The sequence below is a fragment of the Grus americana genome, chromosome 13 (genome assembly GCF_028858705.1).
Source record: "Grus americana isolate bGruAme1 chromosome 13, bGruAme1.mat, whole genome shotgun sequence".
Lineage (NCBI taxonomy): Eukaryota > Metazoa > Chordata > Aves > Gruiformes > Gruidae > Grus > Grus americana.
The window spans coordinates 21,341,360-21,366,798 of NC_072864.1; the positions used below are offsets into that span (position 1 = coordinate 21,341,360).

Genomic DNA, 25,439 nt, shown 5'->3' on the forward strand with positions numbered 1-25,439 from the left:
TTGTTGTGCTTGGCGGTGCCATACGGGCGGCGTGCCGGAGGGCCTGGGGGCTGGCTGGCTGCCTCCCCCCTTCCCAGCTTAGTTAATTACCTTAATCAGCTATTATAGCCCTTAATTGGCGTATTCCTGGCTGCGGGCTGCTTAGGCTTACAAATCTGTGAGAGTGCGCAGGTGATGCTGGGGGCACTGCAGCATGGGCAGATGCAATGTCGTCGTCTTCCTCCCCCTCCTCCTCCTCCCCCTCCTCCTCCTCCTCCTCCTCCTCCTCCTCCTCCTCCTCCTCCTCCTCCTCCCCCTCCTCCTCCTCCTCCTCCTCCTTCCCCCCCCCCCTTCGTGCCTAGCGATGGTTCCTGTTTATATAAAGCCCACGCAGAGCTTGTATAAAGTCCACCAACTACGATCCATCGCTTGATAAAGGGCCTTAATTAGAGGGGACCCCCCCCCCCCCCCCGCCTCGCCCATCCCTGCTGGCTTTAACAGCCCACGGGTGGTCCAGGGCCCCACCTGGGGCTGAGTGAGCCCCCGGGGCTGAGCCCCCACCTCCCGCTCCCTCGTGTCGAGCATGGGAACCGTGTCCCCCCCCGCCGTGCTCCTCCACCGTGGGAAAACTGAAGCTGCTCCGGCGAAATGACCCCGGCCGGGCTTCCCGGCGCATCCTGCGGCAACCGGCTGGGGCCGGGGCTTGCCAAAGCCCAAGTGCCCACTTGAGATGTTGCGACATTATTATTTTTTTTTTTTTTCCCAGTCCCTCTTTCGAGGGACGGCTTCAAAAATGTCAACTCAGAGAGCGAGAGAGAGAGAGGGGCCACGTGAACACGCTCACACGACAGGGAATTGGAGCCTGTTTGCAATATCTTGTGATATATCGTGAGACGGGACGGGATGGACGCAGGGAGGGTCAGCCCAGGGCAAGGTGACGAGGTCGGAGAAGACATCCCGAGGGACACGCTAAGGCTTGGGAGATGCTCCTGCTGCTGGAAAAGGAGGAGCCTTTCCTGGCCTTGAACCAGCAGTGAAAAAGCCCATCAGCATCCTCGGGGCAGGCAAGGAAAAGCCGACTGGTTTTGGGGGCGCTGGGCTCAGCAGGGCGAGAGCTGGGCTCCTGGAAGGATGCTCCATGGCCGCGGTTTTGGGGCTGGCTGGGAGGCCACTAGTCCCCAGTGGCCACCAACCAGCATGGCTTATGGCCACAGAGAGGGGCCGTATCCAGACCTGCCCCCCCCCCCCCCCCCGGGGGGGGGTCCCTCAGCCCCAGGGCGTGACCCGTCAGAGCATCGGGATGCAGGACCACGCTTAGAGCATCCTTCCCTCTGCTGCCCCGGCCCAACTCAGCATCCCTGGGAGGGGGGCAGCAGTGACCCCAGCTCTCACCCCCACCCCCCCACCCCCCCCAAGCAGGGAGGTCCCTACCCTCACCCCGCAGAACCAGAATGAGCCTGGAAATTGCAATTAATTAACTTTACTGAGCTCAGTGGCCGCTGTGGTCAGGCGCTGCTCTCACCAGGGCAGGCTCTGCCCTCGCCAGTCCCAGAAGGTGCCGTTGCTGGTGGCCGAGAGCTGGGCCAGCAGCCGCAGGACGCCCCGCACGCTCTCCTCCAGCGTCACTGGGCCCTGCCGGACCCCAGGGCGGGGGGGGGGGGGGGGGAAATGAGACAAGAATCCCCCCCCCGCCCCGGCACCCCGAGCCCCAGTCCTGGGTGGGGTGGGATGCCAGCTCTGGCCGGGGCAGGTTGGGAGAGGCTGGAGATGCTCTAGCAGCCAAGGGCTGCAGCTTTGCGTAAATTAATTAGCCCTAATTTGGGTGCTATAAGGATAGAGGTTAATTTTGTGGTTCCTAATAAAAAAAGTGACTCATCTGTTCTCTCCACAAGCCAGCGTGGGGGTAAGCCCTGCCCGGCTACTGCTCTGCTCCAACCTTGCCCTTGGCACGGTCAGAGGAGAAGGTGAATTTGGGGTGACTGCGGCCCCGGGGTGCTGGGGGGGGGGGGGGGGGGGGGGAGCACCCTGGGTGCAGCACTCGAGCTGCTGCCCAGCGCGGGGCTGGGGTGCCCTCTGCTGACACACGGTTGGGATGGGAAATTAAATAAAAAAACCAGAGGAAAGTGGATGGTTTGGGGGAGGAGAGGCTGGAATTGGGCTTTTGCTGCAGTGGTGCAGCTCCCCTGGGCCCGAGGGGCTGCGCGGGGGGGGTGGGGGGGGGGTGCCCAAGGGGAGGGGTCCCCGTGGGAAGGGAGTCCAGTGGGAAGGGGTATCCATGGGAAGGGATGTCCATGGGAAGGGGATGTCCATGGGGAGGGGATGTCCATGGGGAGGGATGTCCATGGGGGAGGGATGCCCACGGGAAGGGGATGCCCACGGGAAGGGATGTCCATGGGAAGGGATGTCCATGGGAAGGGATGCCCACGGGGAGGGATGTCCATGGGAAGGGATGCCCACGGGGAGGGATGCCCACGGGAAGGGGATGCCCACGGGAAGGGATGTCCATGGGAAGGGATGCCCACGGGAAGGGATGCCCACGGGGGAGGGATGCCCACGGGGAGGGATGCCCACGGGAAGGGGTGTCCACGGGGGAGGGATGCCCACGGGAAGGGGTGTCCATGGGAAGGGATGTCCATGGGAAGGGATGCCCACGGGAAGGGATGCCCATGGGGAGGGATGCCCACGGGAAGGGATGCCCACGGGAAGGGATGCCCACGGGGAGGGATGCCCACGGGAAGGGGTGTCCACGGGGGAGGGATGCCCACGGGAAGGGATGTCCATGGGGGAGGGATGCCGGTGGGACTTTGCCAAACCAGGCTGGCCGTGCATCTCCTGTCACTCACCGTTCCCTGTCCCAAGGGAGGTGTCACACAGCCGGGGTCCACCGAGACGCAGAGGATGCCGCTGCCCCCGTACTCCAGGGCCAGGCACTTGGTGAGCATGTTCAGCGCAGCCTGGGGGTACAACCCCCCCCCACCATCATGGGCTGGCAGTGCCACGGCCAGCGGTGGGGGGGGGAATCCCACAGGAGGTGCCCCCCAAACTCCTCCCCGTTCTCCCAGCGGCGGTACCTTGCTGCAGCGGTAGCAGACGTCCTGCCTCTCGTCCCAACCCTCCGCCGCCTCGATGGAGCCCAGGATGCTGGACATGTTGACGATGGCGGCTCTGCTGCAGCTCAGCCCACGCTGCCCTTCGGCCTCGGCCGCCTCCTTCAGCAGGGGCAGGAACGCCTGCAGGGGATGGGTGCTGGGGCATCACCATCCTCTTCCTCCCTGCTCCCAGTATTTGGGGGGAGAGGGGGGTGCCTGTGGCCTCACCTGGCTTGTCTGCAGGGGCCCGATGGTGTTGGTGGTGTAGACGAGGGTCATGTTCTCTGCCGTCTCGGTGGCCAGCGTGCTGCGGCGCGTGGTGCCAGCGTTGTTGATCAGGAGGTTGAGGCCGGCGCTTCCCACCTCCTCCCGCACCTTCCCGACCGCCGCCTTGATGCTGTTGGAGTCCGTCACGTCTGCAAGGGGACAGGAGGGCTTGGGGACGGGCTGGTGGCCATGGGACGGGCAGGATGCTGTAGGACGTGGTGGGAGGCAGCTCCTGGCCACCGAGCATCCTCCTGGTCCCGGCGGTGACCTGGTTGGGCTGAGCCAAAGCGAGTGACCCCGCCTGCTTGGGTGGCACTTCCCGGAGCCACCCACGGGTGCCATTAAATCCTGAGAGGCTTCATCCCCTTCCTGCCCCAGCACCTACCTAGAGGCAGGACCACGACGTTGGGGCAGCCCAAAGCCACCTCGTTGACAGCCTACACAGAGAAAGGGAGGGGTGTCAGGTCGGGGGGCTCAGTGCGGGGGGGGTGGCTGTGCGCCACGGTGGGGTGAGAACCAGGCACCCCGCATGCCACGGCCGACAGGTTTGGACAAGCCCTGGTGGGAGAGATTTGGGGTGAGCTGCTCCTCCTCCGCACCCGGCTGAGCCCACTGTGGCTTCACGGTCCCCAGCAGCGATGCCCCCCCCGCCCCTCCCCGCTCATGGGGGCTGCCGGCAACAACCCCCCCCCCCCCCGCCCCCCCCGCACTTGTCTATGCCAAGAGGACCAAACAACTCCATACAACCACAGCGCTTTTCCATGCCGGTCGCAGTGCGGGACGCTGCCGCTCAGCCCCCCCAAAGCCAGACGGGGACGGCAGCACCCCCAGGCTCTACATTTCCTGACCCCCCCCCGCCAGCACCCTCCTCCCTACCTTCCCCTGGGGGTCCAGGCAAGCGGCAAAGAGGTGCCGGGGGGGGCTGGGCTGCTCCAGCAAGCCCTTCAGCAGCCCCAGGCCGAGCCCCCCGTCGCAGCCCGTCAGCAGGACGCTGCCCACGCCGAGCGCGTCCATCCCCACCGCCCCACGCAGCCGGTTGTGCCGCCCCGGCGAGGTTTGGCAACTGGGGAGGCTGCGGCGCGGGTGCTGCTGGGATGGGTGGAGGCGGTTGGGGGGGGCACCGCCTGTACCCCCCCCCTTTCCTGGAGGGGACGGGGCAGGGAGATGCTCTTCTGCATCCCGGGGTGGGGTGGGGGGGGGGTCACCCATCACCTCGACCATGGGAATGTTTCACCCAGCCGCACCCCCCAAAAAAATCACCCGCCTGCCCCAACCACAGGCACTCCAGAGGGGTGACGGGCCCGTCCCACCTGCCCCCCATTATTGGGGTGACCCCAGGGTACCAGCACATCCACAGGAGCGCAGGCGAGGCTATTAATTACAGTACAACCTTTATTAATACTGGAATCTTCACAGTGCATTCGTTACTTGTAGCAGTGACTATGGAAATAAGGGGGGGAGGGAGGGAAAGAGGGGAATTACCACCAAAAAAAAAAAAAAATTTAAAAGAAAAGAGGGAATGAAAGAAAGAGAAAGAAACCTGGCAGAGGGATGGGGGGGTGGGGGGGAAGCGGCGGCAGAGGTGAGAGCACAGAGGGGAAATAAATTAAAAAAAAAAAAAAAAGCAATAAAAGAAAAAGGACCAAGTTAACAACAGCACCAGAAAAGTTACTTCAGTCGAAAGACAGGTCGGAATTTTTTTTTTCTTTTCCAAGGAACTTTTGTTTTCTGTACAAAATAAGAGACACCCCCCCCCCCAACCCCAAACATTTGTCACTTGGCATCAGCGGTTCTGGGCAGGAGAAGGGGTGGGGGGGCTAAATCGTTATTCCTAAGGGCAGGGAAAGGGGGGGGCTGCGATGCGACAGACAGCGGGGGGGGGGGCTATGTACAGCGGGGGGAGCGGGGGGGGGTTGTGCTTTCCTCCAGCCGCCAGCAGAAATCAGCTGCTTCGCTCGGGGCGGGCTCTGGGTGATCCCCCATCCCTCAGACCCCCCCCAGCAGGGTCTGCAGGTGCTGAGGGAGAAGGAGGGGATTTGGGGGGGGGCTGAAGGGGGTCCCCAATGATCCCTGGGAGGGGGGGGGCAAAGAGGAGGTTCAGCATCCTCAGCCGCTGCGTCCCGGTGCCCCCCCCAAGTTGGAGGGGGCTGTAGTCCCTGTACCCCTGCCATCCCCCCCCCAACCCCTCCCCGCTGCTTCTGACCCCTGAAATGGGGCTGAGCCCCACTGCTGCCCCCGAGCTGGCGGCTGGGGGGGACAGGGACAGGGCCCCCCCTCCCTCCTGGTGCTGCTCCTGCTGTGGCCCCCGCTGGCACCGTCCCCGTCCCCTCCTGCCAGGGCTGGGGACACCCGCCTGCGCCCGGGGGCGGGGGAGAGGAAAGAGAAAACAGAGAGAAGGGGAAAAAAGGCAAAGGGAAAGGGAAGAGAAAGAAAGGGAAAGAGAGAAAGGAAGGAAAGACAGAAAAAAGGAAAGGTGAAAAAGAGAAAGGAGGTGGGAAAGGAGGAAAGGAGGAAAAAGACGGGATTAAAAGGGATGAAAAAGAGACAAAGAGACATGAAAAAGAGGAAACAAAGAAAAGAAGAGATAAAAAAGATGAAGAGATGAAAAAGAGGAAAGGAAGAAGAAAAAGGGATGAAAAAGGGATGAAAAAGAAAAGAGAGATAAAAAGAGGAAAGGAAAAGGAAAAGAAGAAAAAGAGGAGAGTAAGAGAAAAGAAAAGAGAAGAAAAGGAGAACAGGAGAACAGGAGAACAAGAGGCGAAAAAGCCAGAGAGAGGACGAGGCAAGGGAAGAGGTACCAAGGGCCCGGGGGGGGGACGGGACACAGAGGAGCAGAAAGCGGGGGGCAGCGCGGGAGGGCGGGGGTGCCGGCGGGGGGGCGGGGCTCCCGGGGAGGCGCAGCGGGTGCCCCCGGGGGTCCGTCGGCCGTGGTGGGCGCGTCCCCGCTGGCCCGGGCGTCATCACGATATCCGCGGGGCCGACCTATCGTTGGTGACGGTCCTGCGCAGGCGCACCCCACGCCGGATGGCCACCAGCATGTCTTCGGCCGGGGGGTCCATGGAGGCTGCCGGGGGGGGCACGGGGGTCTCCTCGCCGGGGCCGGACCCCACGAGGGCGGTGGGGAAGGGGAACTGCCCTTCCCCCAGGGCGTGGGCGCCGGCCACCAGCTCGCCGATCTTCTCCACCAAGCTGTGCCGGTTGGCGGCCAACTGTTGGTCCTCCTCTTCCTCGGTGGAGAGGTGCTGACCAGCCCCGGGGTAGACGGAGATCTCCATGGCGCTGCCGCCCCAGGCGGTGTTGGGAAGGCTCAGCCGCTTGGGCGAAGCTTTGGCAAAATCCAGGGGGTTTGGCGAGGCGTCGTCGGCGTAGAAGACGCACTCTTCGCTGCCCACCCGCGTGGGGCCGGTGTAGCCGGGGGAGTCGGGCACCGTAGGGGTCTTCACGGGGACGATGGGGGGTCGGATGGGGATGGGGCCGGCGTTGGAGAGGGTACGGCGGACCGAGGGCTTGGTGGAGGGCGTGCGGCGGATGGTGGCCACCCCCGGGGTGGTGCCGGCCGGTAGGTTGGTGCCGGTGGGCAGCCCGGCGGTGGAGGCGGGACGCTTGGTCTGGATCATCCGCCGGTAGTTCTGGGCGATGTTGCTGTTGCGCGGGATGGTGGAGGATTTGTCGAAGTCGCTCTGGGGATCGCACTCCACGTCGCCGTTCACCGAGTAGCAGTCGTAGTCGGAGCCTGGGGAGCGGGGAGCGCAGTCAGCGCGGCCGGGCGGGCGGTGGGCGGCACAGCCGGTACTGCCAAGCCCAACCGCCACCTTCACAATGCAATTGCAGCCAGCCCCAGCCAACGCCGCTGCAGCACGACCACAACCAAACTCAACCACCACCGTCGCAACGCAATTCCAGCTGGCCCCAACCATTGCTGGCACAACATGCTCACCAGCAAGCCCAACCATCACCATCAGAAGGCAACCACAAGCAAACTCAACCATCACCAGGCAACCACAAGCAAACCCAAGCATCACCATCGGAAGGCAACCACAATCACCCCAAACATCACATTTGAGATCACAGCCAAACCCAGCTGTCACCATCACAACGTGGTCACAACCAGCCCCAGCCACGACCATCACAACTGGCCTCAACCATCATCCCCACATGGTCACAGTCAAACCCAACCATCACCATCACAACCACCCCAACCACCACCATCGCAGTCTGATCACAGCCAAACTCCACCATCATGTGCTCACAACCGGCTCAGCCAACACTGTCACAGCGAAACACGACTGTCCCCGTGGTTACTCGATCTCCAGCCACCACCTCCGCTGCCATCACACGCCATCTGCCACCATCTCCGCCTGCACCCAACCATTGTATACCAACACATCACCGCAAGCCGTCACCAACCACACCCCCGTGATGCTACCTGCTATTGCACTGCTCACCACAACCGTAGCCATCAAGACCCAGCTGACACCCAGCTGACACCCAGCTGACACCCAGCTGACTAAGAAGCCCCGTAGTTGCTGCATGGCATGATGCAACCCCCAACGCACCTTAAATCTTCGCCCCACCAGCCCCTACGCGATGCGACCACAGCCCGTTGCTATGACACACAGACGTGCCCCAGGACCACCAAAGCCTCTGCCATCCCCTTCCCCACGCCGGGTGCCATTTCGGGTGGCCCCAGGTGCCCCTCGCCACCGCGGGGTGGGTACCTTGGGAAGGGATGGTGTCCTCGGAGCAGGAGGGGGTGGTGGTCTGCGTGCTGTAGCCGCTGGAGTACTGCAGCGAGTCCCGGCTGCTCTTCTGGTGCTCCAGGCTCAGCCCCCGGGTCAAGACCATGGCCAGGTCACTGGCGGCGGGGGACACCTCCTCCCCGTGCTGCGGGGGCAAGGCGGCACCGTCAGCACCCCGGCTCCTCTCCTGGGAGCCCCTCAAAAGCCCACCACCGCCGGAGCCGGTACCTTGGCGGCAATCGTAGCCGGTGACATCCGGGGCCTGGGAGCATCCTCGCCGCCGATGCCCGGGTACCCGACGGCGGGCGAGCCCATCTCGGCTTCCCGCAGATGCTCCACGCGGTCCTTGCGCCGCTGCAGGGTGGGGACCACGGGCTGGTCGTAGGGGCTGGCCTTGGACCAGTCCTGCAACGGGCAAGGCACGGGGTGACGCCGGGGACAGCGGGGCCGGGAGCCGAAAGCGCGGCAGGGTGGGAGGGCGTGGGCGCCGACGCCCCCCGAGCTGCGGGTGCTGCCCGGGATGCTCTGCCCCGCATGGGGGGGTGGGATGGGGGGGGACCCCTGGGCACCCCCGCCGAGGGACAGCGCTGGGGGCTGCCAGGGCCGAACCCCACCAGGTATGGGGGGACCCACGTGTGAAATGTGACCCCGGTGGGATGGGGGACAGCGCCGGGGAGGGGAGGAAGAGGATGGGCGTTGCTGATGAAGGCTTCACCTTTCCGCCCGTGCCCCGGCGGAGCAAGAACTAACCGAGGTGGGGGAGCTGCACTCGCTAACTGACTGGCAGGTTTCGGAAGCCTCCGAGGACGCCGAGCTGGAGGACTTCTGCCGTGCCGGGAGCGGGAGGGGGAGAGAAGAGGCGGTTAGCAAGCGGAGCCGTCACCCCAGGGTACAGCAGCATCCGCAGCTTCCCTGGCTGATCCGCACCCCCAGCCCGCGGCAGCAGATGCGGGAAGGTGAGCAGGATCCGACCCGGCAGCGGGGGGGGCCGCAGCGCCGGCTGGGTGAAGCTGGGATGCTCAGCCCCAACCCTTCCCCCCCCCGGTTCATCCCAAGCCCCATGGAGCCAACAGACATTTTGGGGAGCAGGATGGTCCCCGCGGCCACGGCGCTGGGATCCCCTGGGACTCTCGCCACCGTGAGCAGCGCCGGGGCTGGCGATGCCGGGTGAGCGTGGGCGTGCCAGCCCGGTGCCGACAGTGCCAGGCAGCCCAGCAGCACAGCCAGCACGAGGGGTCGGGAGCTCCCCACGGGGGGGGTGCCGGGGGGGTCCCGGAGCATCCTCGGCGCTGGGGAGGATGCAGGGCGAAGGGGAAGCTTTGCTCCATGCTGCCTGGCGGGGGGCTGGCACAAACTGGGTATTATGGGGGGACTGGGAAATACCCTGCTCCCCCGGTGGGGGAGATACCTGTGCCCCAGCCCCGGGGGGGGGGGGGGTCACAGATGGGGTTCCTCTGCAGCGTGGCCCATGGTGCAGGGCAGGCAGCCCCCAATATTCCCAATATTTATCTCCCGTGATGCCAGCACAGCTGGAAACACACCTTGGCGGGGGATCCCATCCCCTCCGCACCGGCCCCTTGTGTTGCACCCAGCAGCACCAACCCATTGTACAGAAGGGGTAACTGAGGCACGGGGGGTGGTGGGGGGACGGCACTGACCCCCCCGCCCCGTACCTGGCTGGTGATGTCGGAGGGCATGGGAGAAGGCGGTTTGGAGTAAGCGGCGTCCTGGGAGATGAAGCCGGAGTCGTGGGAGGAGACGCTGGAGAGGCGGGTGGCGGCGGCGGGGGGCTGCGCCAGGCTGCGGTAGCGATAGGTGGAACTGGGTGAGCAGGTCTGAGCCCCGCCGGGCCACGCCATGCCACCCTTGGCACTGCTAACGCTGCTGGGGGGGGACGGGGGGGACGGGGACACGCCGGCGGGGAGGACAAAGGAAGGAAAAGAGAGTTTAAGACGGAGGTTCGGAGGCGGTGAGGTCCCCGGGCTGCAAGCCCAGCACCCCGCCCCACGCCCCAACCTGGGGAAACTGAGGCACACGGTCCTCCCAGGGCGTCCCTTTGCCTTCTGGGGTCCCCCCAGTGGGAGGGGACACGGTGGGGCACGTGGCAAAGGTGACACATTTGCCCCCCAGGCCCCCCTGCACATCTCACATCGTCCCCAAAACCCAGAGGACGAGGCACGTGCTGGGCACCCCTCCTGCCCCACAGATCCACCAGCCCCAACCCCGCCCCATCCCAGTGCGCCAAGACCAGTTCCTCCGCGTTACTGGGGACCAGCTGGCCGTATGGACACGTGGAGGTGGGCATCACCTCATGAGCATCCCCAAGGGCCGTAAGCATCATTAGCCCCCCGCGGGGTTAACGGAGAGGGCTGGATTTCCCAGCAGCGGAAGCCCACCCCACTGTACCTGCACATGCTGGACTTGCGGGAGCTGGAGCTGCTGGGCGAGGACGGGGGGGTCTGGTAGGACCAGCTGTAGTCAGAGCCCTTCAGGTCCTTGATCACCTGCGGGAAGGATGGGGTTTTAGCCCCCCCGAAGAAGCTCCCCCCCCTTCTCCTGCTCCCCCCCCCCCCCCCAGTTCCCCCCCACTGACCTGCTCGCTGGCGGGGGGCAGCTTGTGGGGCTCGGCGGTGAGCACCACCAGGTCCTCGATGATGCCCTGCAAGTGGGTGATCTCTCCCAGCATGGTGAGCTCCCCATTCTGCGGCCAGACAAGGGAGGGGGGGCATCAGCACCCATCGGGCAGCGCCAACCCCCCCCCCAGCCCCCCCGCACTCACCACCACGGGCTGCAGGAAGGTGATGAAGGTGCAGAAGCGACCCCGCTCCTCGATGAGGGCTTTGCGGACAGCCTGCTTCTCCGTCTCCTCCAGCAGCAGGTACATGTCGTTGACGTCCTGCAGCGCGTTGTCCAGCTGGGGCTGCAGGTCCCCCTTCCCTGCGAGATGGGGTACCATCAGCGCCGGGCTCCCCCGACACCCCCCAACACCCCATTCTCACGGTGTGTGTGTGTGGGGGGGTGTGTGTGTGGGTGTCCCCGCCGTGCCTCTATCCCAGGAGGGTCCGGGAGCACCCTCACCCCGCGGCAGCCCCGAGCTGGGGGGGGGGGGGGGCTCCTCCGCCACCCCGTCCCCATCCCTGGTGCCTGGGACCAGGGGACCCACTGGGGTGCCACCGCGGCGGGGCTGGCGCCGCCCCGGGGTGGGGTGGGGGTGCAAGCTAAGCTAAGCTAAAAGCAGGGTGGGGGGGCACGGGGATGGACAGACGGACGGACAGAGGCGGCCCCAGCCCCGGGGAGATGGGGTGGGGGGGAGCAGATGAGGAAGCAGAGAGGGGGCCGGGGGGGGGCCAGCGGTTCACTTACCAAGCAGCTCTACAGGAAGGATGTGGAGGGGAGGGAAGAGAGAAGGAGACAGAGAAAACGTGTGAAAAGAGGCCGAGGGCCGGGGCGCACGCCCCCGCCTCCCCGCCACCCCCCCGGGCAGTGCCGGCACCCCCCCCCCGGTCTGCAGGGGGGCAGTGGGGACCCCCCCTTGTGCCCACCATCCCTGGGAGGCAGCCGGGGTGCCCCATCCAGGATGCCCGCCCCGGCCAGGGGTGCCACGGAGGGGCTGGCGGGGGGTACCCCACGCACCCCGGGAGACCCCCCCCCCCCCGTCACCTTTGCGAGCCTTTTTCTGGAGCTTGAGGGTGTCGGAGGATTTTTTCTTGATCTCGTGGCGGGCTCGCTTGTACTCTGGGGGTACAGAAGCGCTGTCAGAGGGGACCCCCCCGCCGACCGGCGCAGCCTCCCGGCACGGATCCGCCGGATCCCAGCCGTACCTTTCGCGTGGTCCTTGTCCAGCTGGTTGGCAGTTTTCTTCCAGTCCTCAATCCTGTCCTGCAAAGGGTTTATCAGGCTCTCCATGAGGGCGCTGGAGCAGGGAGAGAGAGGCAGAGAGCGTGGGAGAGGGCAGGAGGTGGGGGGAACTGTGCCCCCCCCCCCCCATCCCGGGCCCAGCCGATATCCAGCATCTCCTTCTTCAGCGAGGGAGGGCTGAGCCCGGCCAACTCGTGTCACCGATGCCCTGGGCGCGCTTACTTGGTGAACTGCCGGAGCTTGGCCTCGATGCTGCGGTGCCGCATGCACATGCGGGTCAGCGCGGAGCCGATGTCCCTCGTGGCACCTGGGGGGCGGGGGGGGGGAGGCAAAACGCCACTGACGAGGGGCAGGGGACACCCCCACACCAGTCCCAGACCAGTTTGCAGACTGGGACCAGGCTGGCTCGCAGCAGGGACGACCAGCGCTGGGATGCCCTGGGCTCTGGGGATGCTTTGGGTGGGGGATGTCTCCTTTTTCCCCCGATAAATCCACTAAATAAATAAATCAGCATCCGCTAACGAATAAATAAAGCACTAAATATCCCTTCCCGTGGCTTCAAAATGAAAACCTGCTCCCGTTTTTTCCCGATTTGTCTCAAATCTGGCGCTGGGGGGGGAACCGGGGAAGGGAGCGGGCGAGGTACCGTGCAGCCGGCCAGGCACGGACTGAGCAGCCGGCCAGCCGGGAGCAAAGGGCTCCGGGACCGGGCTCCCTCCCCGGCTCAGTGGCAGGCAGCCTGCTGCGTCCCTCCCCTCCAGGCGTGAGCGGAGCGTACAGCAAGGGAGCAGGAGCTCCCCGGGGGGATATTTCCCCGCCACGGAAAGCAGGAGCTTTCGCCCTTTTCGGTGAAACCGCTGTTAACTCTGAAGCCTAAGGATGGCCACATGGTGGCAGTGCTGCTGGCAAATCCCAGGAAAAGCAGCAATCCCAAATCCTTGGGGTGCAGGCTAGGGAGTGATATTCTGCCTTTATCTCCCAAAAAAGCCTCCAGAGACACTTCCCACCCTTTGCAGGAATTTTGGGGACCCCCCTCCCCCAGCCCCCCAGTGCTGTAGAGCCGGGGGAGCCCGTGGGCCGAGGCCCTTCTCCTCCTGCACCGGGGTATTCTCCTAATCCGGCTCCTAATGCTCTTATCCCGGCTCCTGCTGCTCCTAATCCGATTCCCCCGCGCGCTCACGCGCCGCGTGCGAGGCCGCCAGCCGCCCCCCACCCAATGCCCTGCCTCAGTTTCCCCACGCTGTCGCTCTGCCTCCCCCCCCACCCCCCCGGGCTGTCCACGATGCCGCCTCAGGTGTCCCCAGCATCCCCCCCCCGCTGTCCCCTCCCTCGCTTTCGGTGCCCGGGCAGGAGGGGAGCTGGGGGAGCCCTACTCCGCCCCCTCCTCCCCGGGTGCAGTGGGCCAGTGGGTTTGGAGGCAAAGCTGATCCTGGCTCAAGCTGCTGCCTCCCCCTCCTCCTCCTCCTCCTCCTCCTCCCCGTGCAGCTCCAGATGGCCTGGATGCCGCCGGTCTGCGGACCAGCCCAGAACCATCTGCTTGGCAGAAGCCGAGCGGTGGGAAGCGGCTCCTCGCCGCCAGCGGGCACCCGGAGAGGGTCTGGGGGTCCGGCCCCCCCGCCCCATAGCAGCATTGGGTGGGGGGGGCCCACCTGCAGCCTCAGCTCTTCTGCGGCAGGTTGGGGTTCGTCCCCGAAGCAGTGGGCTCCTGCTCCCGCATCTTCTCCCTCCATCTACTCCCCCTTCCCCGGAGCCCCCCGGAGCAGGCAGACCCCCCCGCCCCCACCCCGGGCACCTCCCAGGTGGGTGCAGGGGCCGAGGGCCGCTGGGGGGGCGGCTCAGCCCCACAGCTGGGCAGAGACGGGTGCAGGGGACCACGGCGGGGGGCTGCGCCGCCCCAAATCTCCCCGCAAGCAAACCAGCCCCACCAGAAGATACTGGCTAAGCACCCATGGGTGGTGAGGAGCAGCACCCACGTGGGTGCCCACCCCCGCCGCACCCCGTCTTTCCAACCCTGCTTCCCGGGGGATGCTCCACCTCGGGGTGAGGACGGGTTGGACATGTCTCCATGGATGGTGGAGCTTCTGCTGGATGCCCACCCCAGCCACGTGGGCAGGGGACACCCCACAGGGGACACTCCCCACTCGTCCCCCCGCCCGGCCAAGCCCGGGGACGCCCACCCCTGGGTGGGGAGGACCCTACCTCGGGTGTTGGTGGCCATGTCGGCCACTTTCTGGAAGGCATCCAGGAAGGCGACTGCGGCCAGCACCGTGGTCCTGGGGCGGAGAGAGCGAGGCGGGGAGCTCAGCGGGTGCTGGGCACCCCGGGATGTGCCCACAGGGAGTGGGGGGGTCCCTCGGGTGTCCCCCCCTGGCCACTCACCTGAGCTGGGAGTGCAGCTTGGTGGCCTTCGAGTTGAAATCCTCCCAGATGGGGTAGGAGCTCTGCAAGGAAGGTGACGGTGAGAGCCGGAGCCCCTCGCCCCCCTGCACCCCCTCCCCGGGCAGGGCGAATCCCCCCCTTCACCGCTACGGAGAGACGGGGTGGCTCGGTGGCCTGGCTAGCTGTGGCTTCTCTGATAGCTAATAAAAGCTGAGCACAACCCCTTTTCCCTCCCGGGTTTTTCCCTTTCCAGTCTGGCCACGCAAGCTCGTGGACCACGGAGACCTCAGGATTTTGGGTGATCTCTTCCTCTTCCTCCAAGGGGTGAAGGCAGCTTATGGGTTTGGAAGTTTGAGGGGAGGAAAGGAGCTGGTGCACCAGCAAGCTTTGAGAGCCTGGCCAGCAGCAGAGCAGAGCCCCCCAGTGCCCGTGGCCTCCCCCAAGGCAGCGATGGCCAAAACCACCATCTTGGAGGCTCCAGCCCCGCAGCGGGCTCCCCCGAGGACCGACGGGGCAGGAGGGGAGGTCTGGGGTCCCCCCGGACATTTGTGTGGGGACGGGGACAGGTCACAGGTGTTGAGGAGGTCACCCCAGTGCCATCCTGGTCAGGCCATCCTGAGGCCATCCCAGCGAGGCCATCCCAGCAAGACCAGTCCCAGTGGCCTTGTGGTGAGGCCATCCCTGCACTGTCCTGGTGCCACCGTCCCAACGAGGCCATCTCAGCGCTGTCCCAGTGAGGCCAGTCCTGGCAAGACCAGTCCAGCGGTGTGTTGGAGATGCCAGTCCCAGTAAGTCCGTCCCGGTGCCATCCCAGCGAGGCCAGTCCCAGTAATGCCAGTTCCAGTGCCATCCCAGCCAGTCCTGGTGCCATCCCGGCAAGGCTAATGCTGGTGCCACCATAGGGCCAGGCCATCCCAGTGCCACCATCCCAGTGAGGCCAGTCCATGTCGTCCTGGTGAGGTTAATCCTGGTGCCATCTCGGTGAGACTATCCCAGTGCCAGCCTGGCACGGCCCGTCCCGGTGCCACCATCCTGGTGAGGCTGGTCCCAGTGCCACCATCCCAGCAAAGCCATCCCAGCAAGGCCAGTCCTGGTGCCACCATCCCAGCGAGACCATGCTGGTGCTACCATCCCAGTGAGGTCAGTCCCGGTGCTGTCACCCCAGTGACGCCATCCTGGTGCCATCCCGGTGCCACCATCCGATGGCAGTGCCGGGGGCTTGCAAACACCCCTGGGGTGGCCACCAAGCTGGGACGTGGGCACGGAAGCCGCCTTTGCAGGATGTGGGTCACCACGCATCCCTGTGAGCCCCGCTTGGTGGCACCTCTGGGGACAGGGTTAGCACCGAGGGGGCACAGGACCAGCCCAGCGTTGGTTTTTGGGGATCACAAAGGCCCCGATTTCCTCACGAGTCAGCGAAGACGGGGTTCGAGGGTGCCACTTCACGCGCCACTTGTGGCAGCGCCCTGGCTCAGGGCCCTGAGTCCCCGGGGACTGCCGTTGCCGGAGGGTAGGGCCACCGTCCCCCAGCCGCCCCCGGAGGATCCCCCCAAACCAGGGGGCGAGTCACGATGCCCCCCAGCCCTCCTCTGCGATGCCAGGCGGGAGAAGGATGGGGATGAGGACGACGGGGACAAGGACATGCCAAGGTCGCCCTGGGACGCTGGAACAGGAACGCAGCCGGCTCGGGGACCGTCACCAGGCTTCGCTGCCCGAGTCCTCCCCAGTGCAGGACGAGGGGTGCTGAAAAAGCCGCCCGCCACCGAAACAAGGTCCCTTTGCCCCCGTGCCCAGCGCAGGGGTCCCGGCCATGGCACCCGAAGCACATCACTGCCATCGAACGCCGTCAGCTCGCTGGGCAGGGGATTGTTTTTCCCCGTTCCCCCCCCGCGCCCACGCCAGGACACCCACGTGGCCGGGAGAGGGGGACGATGCACCCTTAGGGGCCACTGGCGCTGGGCAGGGTACGAGCCAAGCGTGGTGAGGCTTTTTTCTTCTTTTTCATTATTTTTTTCTCATCTTTCCCACCTACAAAGGGCATGAAAATGAATCCAGCCCCGTTTCCTCGGGCACGCCGGCGCGCAACGCCACGGTGAGGGGCTCCTGGCCCGACCGCGTCCCGATGGGGCTGGGCACGTCGCTGCGTGGCCGTGCTGGCACCAGCCGGGGAGGTGACGGCTCCGCGCTGGCTCATCCCCTCCACAGCCTCAGCAGGGGGGAATGGGGAAACTGAGGCAGGGGCTGCCCCCCACCTCCACCCTGGGGACGCGGGGTTCTGCGGGGCTGCCAGGAGGGGGGTGGCATGTGAAGGCACGTGGGGGGGCTGGTCACCCTCGTACCGCTCCCCGCCAGCCCTGGACCCCACCGCCCTGGGGCTGGTGCCTGCAAAGGGACGGGATTTTTTTCCCTCGAGGACTTTTCTCCCAGCCCCGAGCCAGAGTCCGGCCCCGCGGAGCCACCACGGCCCCTTGAAGGGGTTAAAATCTCCCTCTCAGCAAGGCTTTTATTTTTTTTTTTTTTTTCTTTTTTTGATCCCCCCCCTCCCCTGCTTTGGCAATGACAGCATTGTCTGGACTGGGCTGCAGTAAGAAGAGAGGAAGAGGAGGAGGAGGAAGAGAGCTTTTGCCTCCCGAAAATGACTGGGGCTAAAACCCAACGCCGGGGCCGGCAGCGGGAATTTCAGCCCCCCGAGATGAAGAAACCCGGCCGGTCCCCTCCTCCCCACTCAGCCCCCAGGCAAAAATGCCCCCCAGCATTTTTTATTTTTTATAATTTGAAATGAAAATAAACAAAAAAAAAGGATTTTTTTTTTTTTTTCTTTTAAATACAGCCCCCATCCTGCTCCCAGGGAGGGTGGAGGCGATGTCCCCTCCCCGGGTTGGGAAATGGGATCGAGGAGCTGGGGGACCTTTTTGTTCAATTGGTGCAAACCCAAGCGGGTCCGGCAGAAATCCAAGCTGGGGAGCGGAGGCTGGCGGGGGCAACGCGATGCCCGAAACGGGCGGCAATGCCCGATACAGGACCAGTGGTACCTGACGTGGGGCTGCCATGTCTGGTCTGTGGTACCCGAATGGGGCTCCGGTACCCGGTGTCGGATATGGGGCTGATGTGGGGCTCCGGTACCTGACATGGGGGTCTGACACCCGGTGTCGGATACGGGGCTGATGTGGGGCTCCGGTACCCGGTGTCAGATACGGGGCTGATGTGGGGCTGCGATACCCAGCATGGGGTCCAATGCCCAACACGGGCCCCCAGTGCCCAGCACGGGGTTGATGCGGGGCTCCGGCACCCAGCGCCGGTCTCCGATGCCCGATGCGGGGCCCCGACACCCGACGTGGGGCTGATGTGGGGCTCCGATACCCGACACGGGGCCGCCATACCCAGCTCGGGGGCAGGACAGCGGGAGCCCCGGTACCCACCCGGTACCCACCGCAGGGCCCGATGCCGGCAGCGGCGGAGCGGGGGCTGTCCGTACCCGAATGCCGGGGAGGGGGATGCGGGGGGGGGGGGAGGAGGGGGGGAACGGGGACACACGACAGATCGCTGTCACGACAGCGGGGGGGGGGGGGTGGGGTGGTGGTGTCCGTACCTTCATGTCGTTGATGATGGCTTGAAAGAGGCCGCCGAGGGCTCCGCACTCCTTCTCCGCCGTCTCCATCGCGGCGCTGCGGCAGCCCGGGCCGGGCGGCTCCGCCGGGGGAGGCCGCGGCGGCGGGCCAGGCTCAGCGGCGGCGGGGGGCGGGCGGCGCCCGGGCGGTGGCGGTGGCGGTGGCGGCGGCGGGGCGGCGGAGCGGCGGGGGGGCCGGGCGGGGCGCGGCGCGGTGCATCGCCGCCCCCCCCCCCCCCCGCCCCCTTTCCCCCTTCCCCCGGGGGCTGGAGCGGACCCGCCGCCCCCCCCCACCCCCACCCCTTTCCCCCCAAAACCCTGGGCCGCCCCCCTGACGGCGGCGCGGAACGGGGTGCGGAACGGGGAACGGAGCGGGGCGCGGAGAGCGGCGGCCCGGGGCGGCGGCGGGGGCGGAGCGGGGCGGGATCTGCGCGGCACATGCGCCGCCCGCGGAGGGGCCGAGGGGGGAGGCGGAGCGGGGGGGGGGGGGGGATGCTCCGGGAGGCGGGGGGAGCAACGGGCACCCGGGGGATGCGCTGGGATGCCGGGGCCGGGGTCGGGCCCGGTGGTTGCTCGGGGATGCTCCGGGAGCTGCTGGGTGTCGGGGAGCAGTGGAGGGAGCCCCGGGGGAGCAGTGGAGGGAGCCCCGGGGGTGCAGTGGAGGGAGCCCCGGGGGATGGTTGGGGATGCTGGGGGCGGGGGGGGAGGCAGCCGCACTGGTGGGGAGCTCGCAGGGCAGAGGAGGGACCCCAAAGGATGCTCCGGCCCCATTGTGTGCTCAGGGATGCTGGGCCTGGGGTCAGCCGCAGGACCGCTACGGGATGCTGAGGGGCAGCCCCCAGATCCCCGGAATTCCCCATGGGAATGCTGCCCGCAGGCCCCTCTCTCCAAGGGCTGTTTGACGCCCGCTGCCCCCCTTACCCCGGGAAGGCGCATGCCCAGGTGTGCTGCAGGCAACCACCTCGGTGCAGGTTTAACACCCGCCGGGGTGATTACACAGCAGCTCCGAGACATCTCATGGCGCTTGATCACTGGAGAGCCGTGGGAAACGCATGGCCCGCCAGCGGACCAACCCTTCCCCACAGCCGTCCCCAGGCCCCATCCCCAGCCTCCCGGGATCTGAGCCCCGACGCACCAGGCTGCACCGAGCAGCGACACGATGCTCGGTCAGGGCGAGGGGCTCAGCCTGAGCTGCCCGTTCCCCCTCCTGCCAGAAAAGCTGCCCGGATCCCCCGCTGGCTCTGCCCCGGCGGCACCGTGCTGCTCTGGCCGGTGCTGGTCAAGAGCCACCCATAAGGAAACGATTACGGCTCGGCGCTCCGGCAGCCGGCTGGAATTTCTCCCCATAAACCCCATCCCTCGGCGTGGAAAGAGGCCGCTCAACGACAGCGAGCCCGGCAGGAGCGACGGGCAGAGCCCTGGGACCGGCAGCAGCCCCGGCCCACGCCGGCCATGTCCTGGCAGCAGCTGGGGACAGGCACCAAGGACCCCCCCCGGCACCCCGAGCCGTCAGCGGGCTGGGGAAGCCACTGCACGCCCATCCTAAAGGGTTGGCTGTTAAAATTAACCCACCGTGACCGGGTTTGGAAAACCCTTTCCCGGGAATGACAGGAATGTCTTTATCCCGGCCAAAGCAGCACCGGTGTGGGGCTGTTCGGGGAACCCGCTGCCAGAGCCTGGCTCCGCTGTAAACAGGCCAGGAGCCATAAAAACTCCACAAATTCCTCCAACCCCCCCTTTCCCCAGGATCAGGTGAGGGCCTGAAACACACTGGGGATGCAACCGCGACCCCCCGAACCGCAGCAGCCTGGCATACGCCGGCGGTGACGGTCCCTCGGCGCCACGGGACGGGGCGAAGGCAGCGCCGGTGGCTGCCTGGGGCCAGGAAAATGCCTGTCACCGTGCCGCGGTTTCGTGATCGCGGCCTGGAAGAATTTCGGCGGTGGTTTTTTTTTTTTGGGGTTTTTTTTTTTTTCCCTGCTGGGAAGAGGAGCAGGCGGAGAAGCCCTGCTCGCCGGCAAGCCAACGTGGCAGGGCTGGGCCAGCACGGGGCTCGGGGTCGAGCAAGATGCCCCATGCCATCCCCTGCCCTTGCTGGGTTTTTGGCTCCCCTTGGGGCCGGATCCACGAGGATGGGGAGCCCAGCTACCAGGAATGGGCTGCTCTGCATCGCTCGTTTATTTTATCATGGGGAACTTAACGTAGGAACAAAGAATCGAGTCTGGGGCTGGGCGCGATGGGGGTCTCCGCCGCCCCCCGTGCCTCCGGTGCCGGCTGGGATTTAAGGCTGCGCCGCCGTCCGTGCCGAGAACTGGGGGCTCGGGGAGGGCGCGTGGACGCGGGGAGGGGGCCGAGCGGCACGCACGTGAGCGTGAGTCCCTGGGCGAGATGCTGCCGGCAGCCTCCGGCACGGCCTTGGAGTGGAGGGTGGAAGCCGGGGTGGCGAGAGGCGGCCGGCAGCCCCGCGTGCTTGTTTTCCAGGGCGGGAGGCCAGGGGTTGCTCCCGTCTTCCCTTCCCCTCCGGTTTCGCTGGCAGGAGGCTGGGCGCTCAGCTGACAGTCACGGGGAAGGCATTAGCAAAGCAAAGGGGAGTTTCCTCGCCCTATTGCAAGAGAAGACGAGGTGCCTTCCCCCGGCCCTCTCCTCCTGCAACCCTTCCCCACGTCCCCGCATCGCCCACGGGAGAAGCCGGGCACAGCCTGGGGGTCCCCCACTATCCGCACACGCACAGAGCGGGGAGGAAAACCAGCCCCGCACCGAGCTTCCGCCCATCTCCCTCTGCCGTTAAACCCACCGCATCCTCCGGCGGCCAGCGACCGGCGTCCCCTTCCCCTGCTCCGCGTCCCCTGGTCCCTGCCCCAGCAACTGCGCGCACCCGCGGGTGCTGGGGGGATGCTCAGAGGACCACCCGCCGGTCCAGCTGCTCTGCTCGCCCGGCTCGTTGGTGTCGCGCTTCCAGGTGTTTGTTTTGGACCTTCTCGAAGTGCTGTAGCAGCTCCGTGTAGTCGATGTTGGAAGCTGCCGTCCTCTTGTAGCCGGCACTCGATTTGGTGCTGTCCCTGCGGGGAAGGGAGCAGAGAGTGAGGGCGAGGAACGGGGCAGGAGATGCCCGTACCACCGAGGGCTCATCCTGAAGAAGCCGAGCCCAGCACATCCTAGCACCCCATTAAACACCCCCAAAGACTCGTTTCCCTCCCTCAAAAGCATGAAACGGAGCCCAAAAACTCCTGGGACGTCAGAGAGGGGACAAGGGACATTTGCAGCAGCACCTCAGGGGAGGTTTAACCCCTCCAACGTGGATGCTACCCCCTGTCCCGACCCGTTCCGGCCAAAAGCAGCGAGACTGGCCGGAAAGGATGCCGGTGCCTCAGTTTCCCTGCCTGGTTTTTACCAGCAAGCAAAAAATATCCACGTGCTACGGCACAGAGGAGGGCTGGAGGCAGCAGGGACAACCCCAGGGGATGAGCACCCGTGGCTGGAGTTCCGGGGAGCCCAAAAATGGGGCTGAAGCCCCATTTTTGGGCTCCCCGGGACTCCAGCCACGGGTGCTCATCCCCCAGAGCTGTCTCCACACAAGGAAGGGTGTGTGTGGGGGGTGACCAGCCCTTTTTGGGGGGGACACGGGGGAGCCCAGGGGAGGATGACAGTCACCGGCATCCCCCCGGGGAGGGGGCAGCTGGGGCTTGGCCTGTTATGAAAGCCGGCTTCGGTGTTTGAAGGAATGTAGGTCAGAATTAATCAGATGCTCAGGCCGTCTGACAGCTCCGGTTGCTCGAAAAAAAAAACAAAAACCAAACCCGCTGCCGGGGTTAAGTGGGGGGGGGGAAAGAGGGGGAGAAGCACATGCAGCCCCCCCCCCCCAATTAAAATTGGTGCTGGGCTGTGGGCACAAGCTCAGCGCCGGAGGCCACGAGGGATAAAAGCCAGCCCAGGGGAGCAGTTAAAAGCCAAGGAGTGGCGGCGGTGGGGGGTTAATTCCGAAACCTGCCCATCTTAGGAGCTCTTCTTTTTGTTCCCAGGGCTTTGCAAAGGCAGACCCAGCTTTATCATCAACCCTCCCCGACCCCTGCTCATTAGCCGGAGAGTAAATCCCACTGCCGGTGCCTAACGAGCCGGGTGGGCAGCACTCCTGGGCGGGGAGCAGGAGGATTTTGGCTGGTCCCCAGGGAGATGCCACCCTCGCACGTCGCTGCTCGTGGTTCCCCCAAGGGCAGGGATGGGGATGGAGCAGCCAGCCCCAGGCGCGCACGGGTGACGGAGCCCTTTTGGGTGACGGAGCCCTTTCGGGTGCCGTGAAGGCTGGCCGGGCTGGGGTGGGGCGGCGGTGGAGGCGGGGGGAGGCTTTGGGAGCACCCCCCGATTGCCGGAGTCTCTCTCTCCGTAAACCTCCTTCCCGGCTCTGCTCGTTTCCATAGCGACCCCACAAGTGAAATTTTCCATCCCGGATGCCAAATGCCTGTGGATGAGGCACAGCCCTCCCAGGGTTACCAAATATAGACACAAAAAAACCCCCCGAGCCAACGCTCCCGGCCACGGGGCAAGGAGCAGCCGCGGCCGCAAAGGAGCCGGGGGGCGGGGGGGGGGGGAAAGAAGAGCGTGGGGCTGAGCCGGGGATGCTTGGCCGTGGCGGCGGGGGGGGGACACGTGGCTGGTGCGGCCCCACGGCGATGCCGATGCCGGGGATCCGTCCCCACGGCACTTACGCGGTCTGCATGAGCTCGGGGTTGGGCACGCACTGCAGGCGGTGGGAGAGGAGCTGGAAGGCGCTGCTCTGGGGCAGCAGCATCAGCAGGCCATAGAGAGCCTTGATCAGGTAGGGGTTGTTCTTCACGTCCAGCAGCTGCAGGCGGAGATCTGGAAGAGGAGAGGAAGAGGATGGGGAGGCGGGTAGAATGCCCCTCCAGCCCCAAGAGCAGGTTCCTCCCGACCCATCTGATGGTCCTGGGGGCTGTAAGCCTCTGCCAGCCGACCTGAGGGGCACCCGCATGGCACCGGCAGCCTCTCCCCTTCCATTAACTCATCCATCTTTGTGTCCCACACAGGTCAGAGGCCCCTCTTCTTGCCACAGCCCCCAGCTGCCAGCTGGGGAAGGGGACAGAGGCTCCCCAGGCTCCCATCCCTGCTGCCGCTCATCCCCGAGCCCGTCCATGCTGTCTGCCTGAGGACACATGAGATTGCTCCTCAGCTTCTGCCAGAATTAGCAGAAACATCCCCCCCGGGGCATCCCACGTCAGGAGGGCTGGGTGACACCCTCCTGGGGACTCTCTGGAGCAGAAGGGCTCCTGATGGTTACGTGTGCTGGGCCACGGGGCTGCTCTGCAGAGGGGAAACCACCTTCCTGCTCCATCCCCCGTGGTGCTCAGGGCTGGAAGGACTTTCTGGAGCCCTACAGACAACCCAGGTCCCACCCTGGGGCAGCCCAGGGGATGGAGCGAGAGGTCCCTGCCCCAGCATCTTACCTCCTGCTTGCTGCTGGCACCTCTGGCGAAGGGAGTCACGCCAGGGATGCTGCTCTATGGGGGGGCACGTCTGTCCCCTACCCCGAGACTTGGAGATGAAGGTGGGCAAGTCATCCTCGGGACGAGGCACAGGGCACCACGGGAGGGAGCGTGACCCAGGGCCACCCCGCATCTCTTCCCCCAAATATTCTCCAGCCCTGGAGCTATATAGTCCCCTCCCAAAGCCCTTTCCGGGACATTTCCCAACGCCCCCCGTGCCCAGCTCTACCTCCAGAAGGAGCCCAGGAGCAGCTGAACGCCAGCGCCGGTGCAGCCACGGGTCACCCCACCACACTTCCCACCCCCCCATCCCCGGGCCCCCGGCCAGACCATGGCTGCATTACCCAGTGCGGGGAGACACACTGCTGGGGCTGGGGGGGGGGCAGATCTGGAGAGAGAAGCAGCTCTGATTTTTTAGGGCTTAATTTCCAGAAAAAAACACCTTTTTCCTTGTAAGGGCCCCAGCAGCACCCGCGATGCCACCCTGTGCATCCAAGGGTGGCACACACAGCTCCCTTCATCCGACACCCTACCCGTGCCCCACCTGGAGATGCTCAGCACGGTCCAGCCCCCCCCCACCCCGCATCCTTCCCCCATCCCTTTGTTCGGTGCCAGCACCGCTCGCTCCCTTAACCTATATCTGGGGGGCAAGCTGTCCCCCCTGCCACCCCCCAACCAGCGCTGCCAGCGAGCCCGTCCCCAGCGGGCAGCTCCACGGCGCTGGGCAAACCTCCTGGCAAGAAGTCTCATAACTTCTGCTCTATTTATTCGTGCGGCGGCTGCCGGTTGCGATGGGAGGAGCGGGGAGGGGGGACGGGGGGACGCCCCTTCCCCACGCGGGGTTTCCTCCTTACATGTGAATATGGGGCACTCGATGAGCTGCACCAGCTTGTCCACCTCGGTGAGGAAATCCACGGTGACCTCCAGATCCCCGCTGGATGCGGTCGTTAAGGACGTTACCTTGGGAAAAAGGGTGGCCCGGCAGCGGCAGATGGCTTGTCCGGGTGATGCCCGGCATGGAGCGTGGTTCTGCCAAACCCTCTCTGCATCCACAGCTCCCACGGGAAGCGAGCGGGCAGGGCTGAAAGGTCCGCGGGGCGGCCAAGGGATGATGGAAGGAAACGGGACGAATAGGCAGGGATGGGGGAAAAGGCAGGCTGCCCAAAAAACCGGCAGCTTGCCTAGGCAGAGAGCGGGCAGGAAGACGGTGCAAGGCAGGACGCTCGCTTTTACCCAGGGACGGCACAGAGGCGATGCCGAGCGCTCCAGGAGAAACGCCGGGGAAGGGAACCCGAGCGCGTTATTAAGCGTCCTCACATGGAAAGCTACTCAGGGAGGCTCGGCGTTTGCCGGCACGTGAAAATAATCATTCTGCTGCAGACAGACGGTCGGCTCACCGGGAACCGCACCACGCTGGGCGCTGCCTGCTCCTCATCGGGCCGGGAGGCCGAAGCCTTCGTCTTCCTGGGAGGAAGAGGATGCTGAGGAGCCTCCCCTCCCGGGCAGCGGAAGGTCAGCGCTCAGCCAGCACACGCTTTCCTCTTTTTACACCATAAAAAAATAAGGACGACAAAAGGAAGGGAGCTGGCGTGCGCCCAGCACAGCCCGCCCTGCCCTCTCATGGGGGGGACGCTGCCCCGGTAATGACGGGCTGCAGGCAGGAGCTGGGCTGGCCCGCAGGGTGACCTTGGTGGCCACAGAGTGACCACGGGCCAGCCCGACCACCGGCCTCGCAGAAAACCCCCCAAAGGATACAATTTCTGGATGAGGTCATAGGCGTGCTTGTAGTTCTGGGTAAGGAAGCAGAGGGACACGGTTGTCACGGGGTTGTGACACCAGGAGCGGTACAGGCAGCAGAAGAGGTTACGGCTCTCCTGGGGAAAGACGGAGACATTGGGTCACCAGCGGGAGCAAGGACGTGGCACGGAGAGCCCTGGGTCCCCAACACCGACCCCTCAGCTTCGCAGTGCCACCCAGACGCAAAGGGACCTTTCTGGAGCCACCAAGTCCACCTGGCACTGGC

General features: G+C 65.6%; 3 protein-coding genes across 5 annotated transcripts in view; all 3 read right to left on the reverse strand.

Moving 5' to 3' along the window:
- Positions 1–1,460: 1,460 nt before the first annotated feature.
- On the reverse strand, positions 1,461–4,353 carry LOC129212306 (C-factor-like). Its single transcript, XM_054840725.1, has 6 exons — positions 4,212–4,353; positions 3,721–3,772; positions 3,297–3,484; positions 3,051–3,209; positions 2,823–2,933; positions 1,461–1,611 (listed from the first exon to the last, which is right to left on the reverse strand). The coding sequence occupies exons 1-6, from the start codon at positions 4,347–4,349 to the stop codon at positions 1,498–1,500; spliced, it is 762 nt and encodes a 253-aa protein (XP_054696700.1). The 5' UTR covers positions 4,350–4,353; the 3' UTR covers positions 1,461–1,497.
- Positions 4,354–4,756: 403 nt separating this feature from the next.
- MTSS2 (MTSS I-BAR domain containing 2) lies at positions 4,757–18,172 on the reverse strand. Of its 3 annotated transcripts, none has more exons than XM_054840886.1 (14): positions 17,901–18,172; positions 14,312–14,373; positions 14,132–14,205; positions 12,155–12,239; positions 11,896–11,987; positions 11,735–11,809; positions 10,854–11,011; positions 10,668–10,775; positions 10,481–10,578; positions 9,748–9,955; positions 8,825–8,899; positions 8,303–8,479; positions 8,054–8,219; positions 4,757–7,068 (listed from the first exon to the last, which is right to left on the reverse strand). In XM_054840886.1, the coding sequence occupies exons 1-14, from the start codon at positions 17,967–17,969 to the stop codon at positions 6,296–6,298; spliced, it is 2,220 nt and encodes a 739-aa protein (XP_054696861.1). In that variant the 5' UTR covers positions 17,970–18,172; the 3' UTR covers positions 4,757–6,295. The 3 variants fall into 3 exon arrangements, with proteins under 3 accessions (XP_054696861.1, XP_054696862.1, XP_054696859.1); XM_054840887.1 differs by having other exon boundaries at positions 9,748–9,874; positions 17,901–18,171; XM_054840884.1 differs by having other exon boundaries at positions 9,748–9,958; positions 17,901–18,171.
- A 1,901-nt stretch (positions 18,173–20,073) lies between these two features.
- Positions 20,074–25,439, reverse strand: part of VAC14 (VAC14 component of PIKFYVE complex) — a 62,097-nt gene continuing 56,731 nt past the window's right edge. Inside the window, exons 16-19 of the mRNA XM_054840781.1 lie at positions 25,172–25,290; positions 24,271–24,350; positions 22,622–22,772; positions 20,074–20,977 (exon numbers count right to left, since the gene is read on the reverse strand). Coding sequence (XP_054696756.1) covers positions 20,815–20,977; positions 22,622–22,772; positions 24,271–24,350; positions 25,172–25,290 — 513 coding nt within the window. The 3' untranslated portion in view covers positions 20,074–20,814. The remainder of the gene's footprint in view (positions 20,978–22,621; positions 22,773–24,270; positions 24,351–25,171; positions 25,291–25,439) is intronic.

Coding starts and splice junctions, on each gene's coding strand:
- LOC129212306 (XM_054840725.1), bottom strand. CDS start 4,349: ATGGACGCGCTCGGCGTGGGCAGCGTCCTGCTGACGGGCTGCGACGGG. Junction 3,210..3,296: donor GGCCCCTGCAGACAAGCCAG/GTGAGGCCACAG, acceptor CATCCCCTGCAG/GCGTTCCTGCCCCTGCTGAA. Junction 1,612..2,822: donor CTCCCTTGGGACAGGGAACG/GTGAGTGACAGG, acceptor GGGGTCCGGCAG/GGCCCAGTGACGCTGGAGGA.
- MTSS2 (XM_054840884.1), bottom strand. CDS start 17,969: ATGGAGACGGCGGAGAAGGAGTGCGGAGCCCTCGGCGGCCTCTTTCAA. Junction 14,374..17,900: donor CCATCATCAACGACATGAAG/GTACGGACACCA, acceptor CCTTCCTTGCAG/AGCTCCTACCCCATCTGGGA. Junction 9,959..10,480: donor CGCAAGTCCAGCATGTGCAG/GTACAGTGGGGT, acceptor GTCCCCCCCCAG/CAGCGTTAGCAGTGCCAAGG.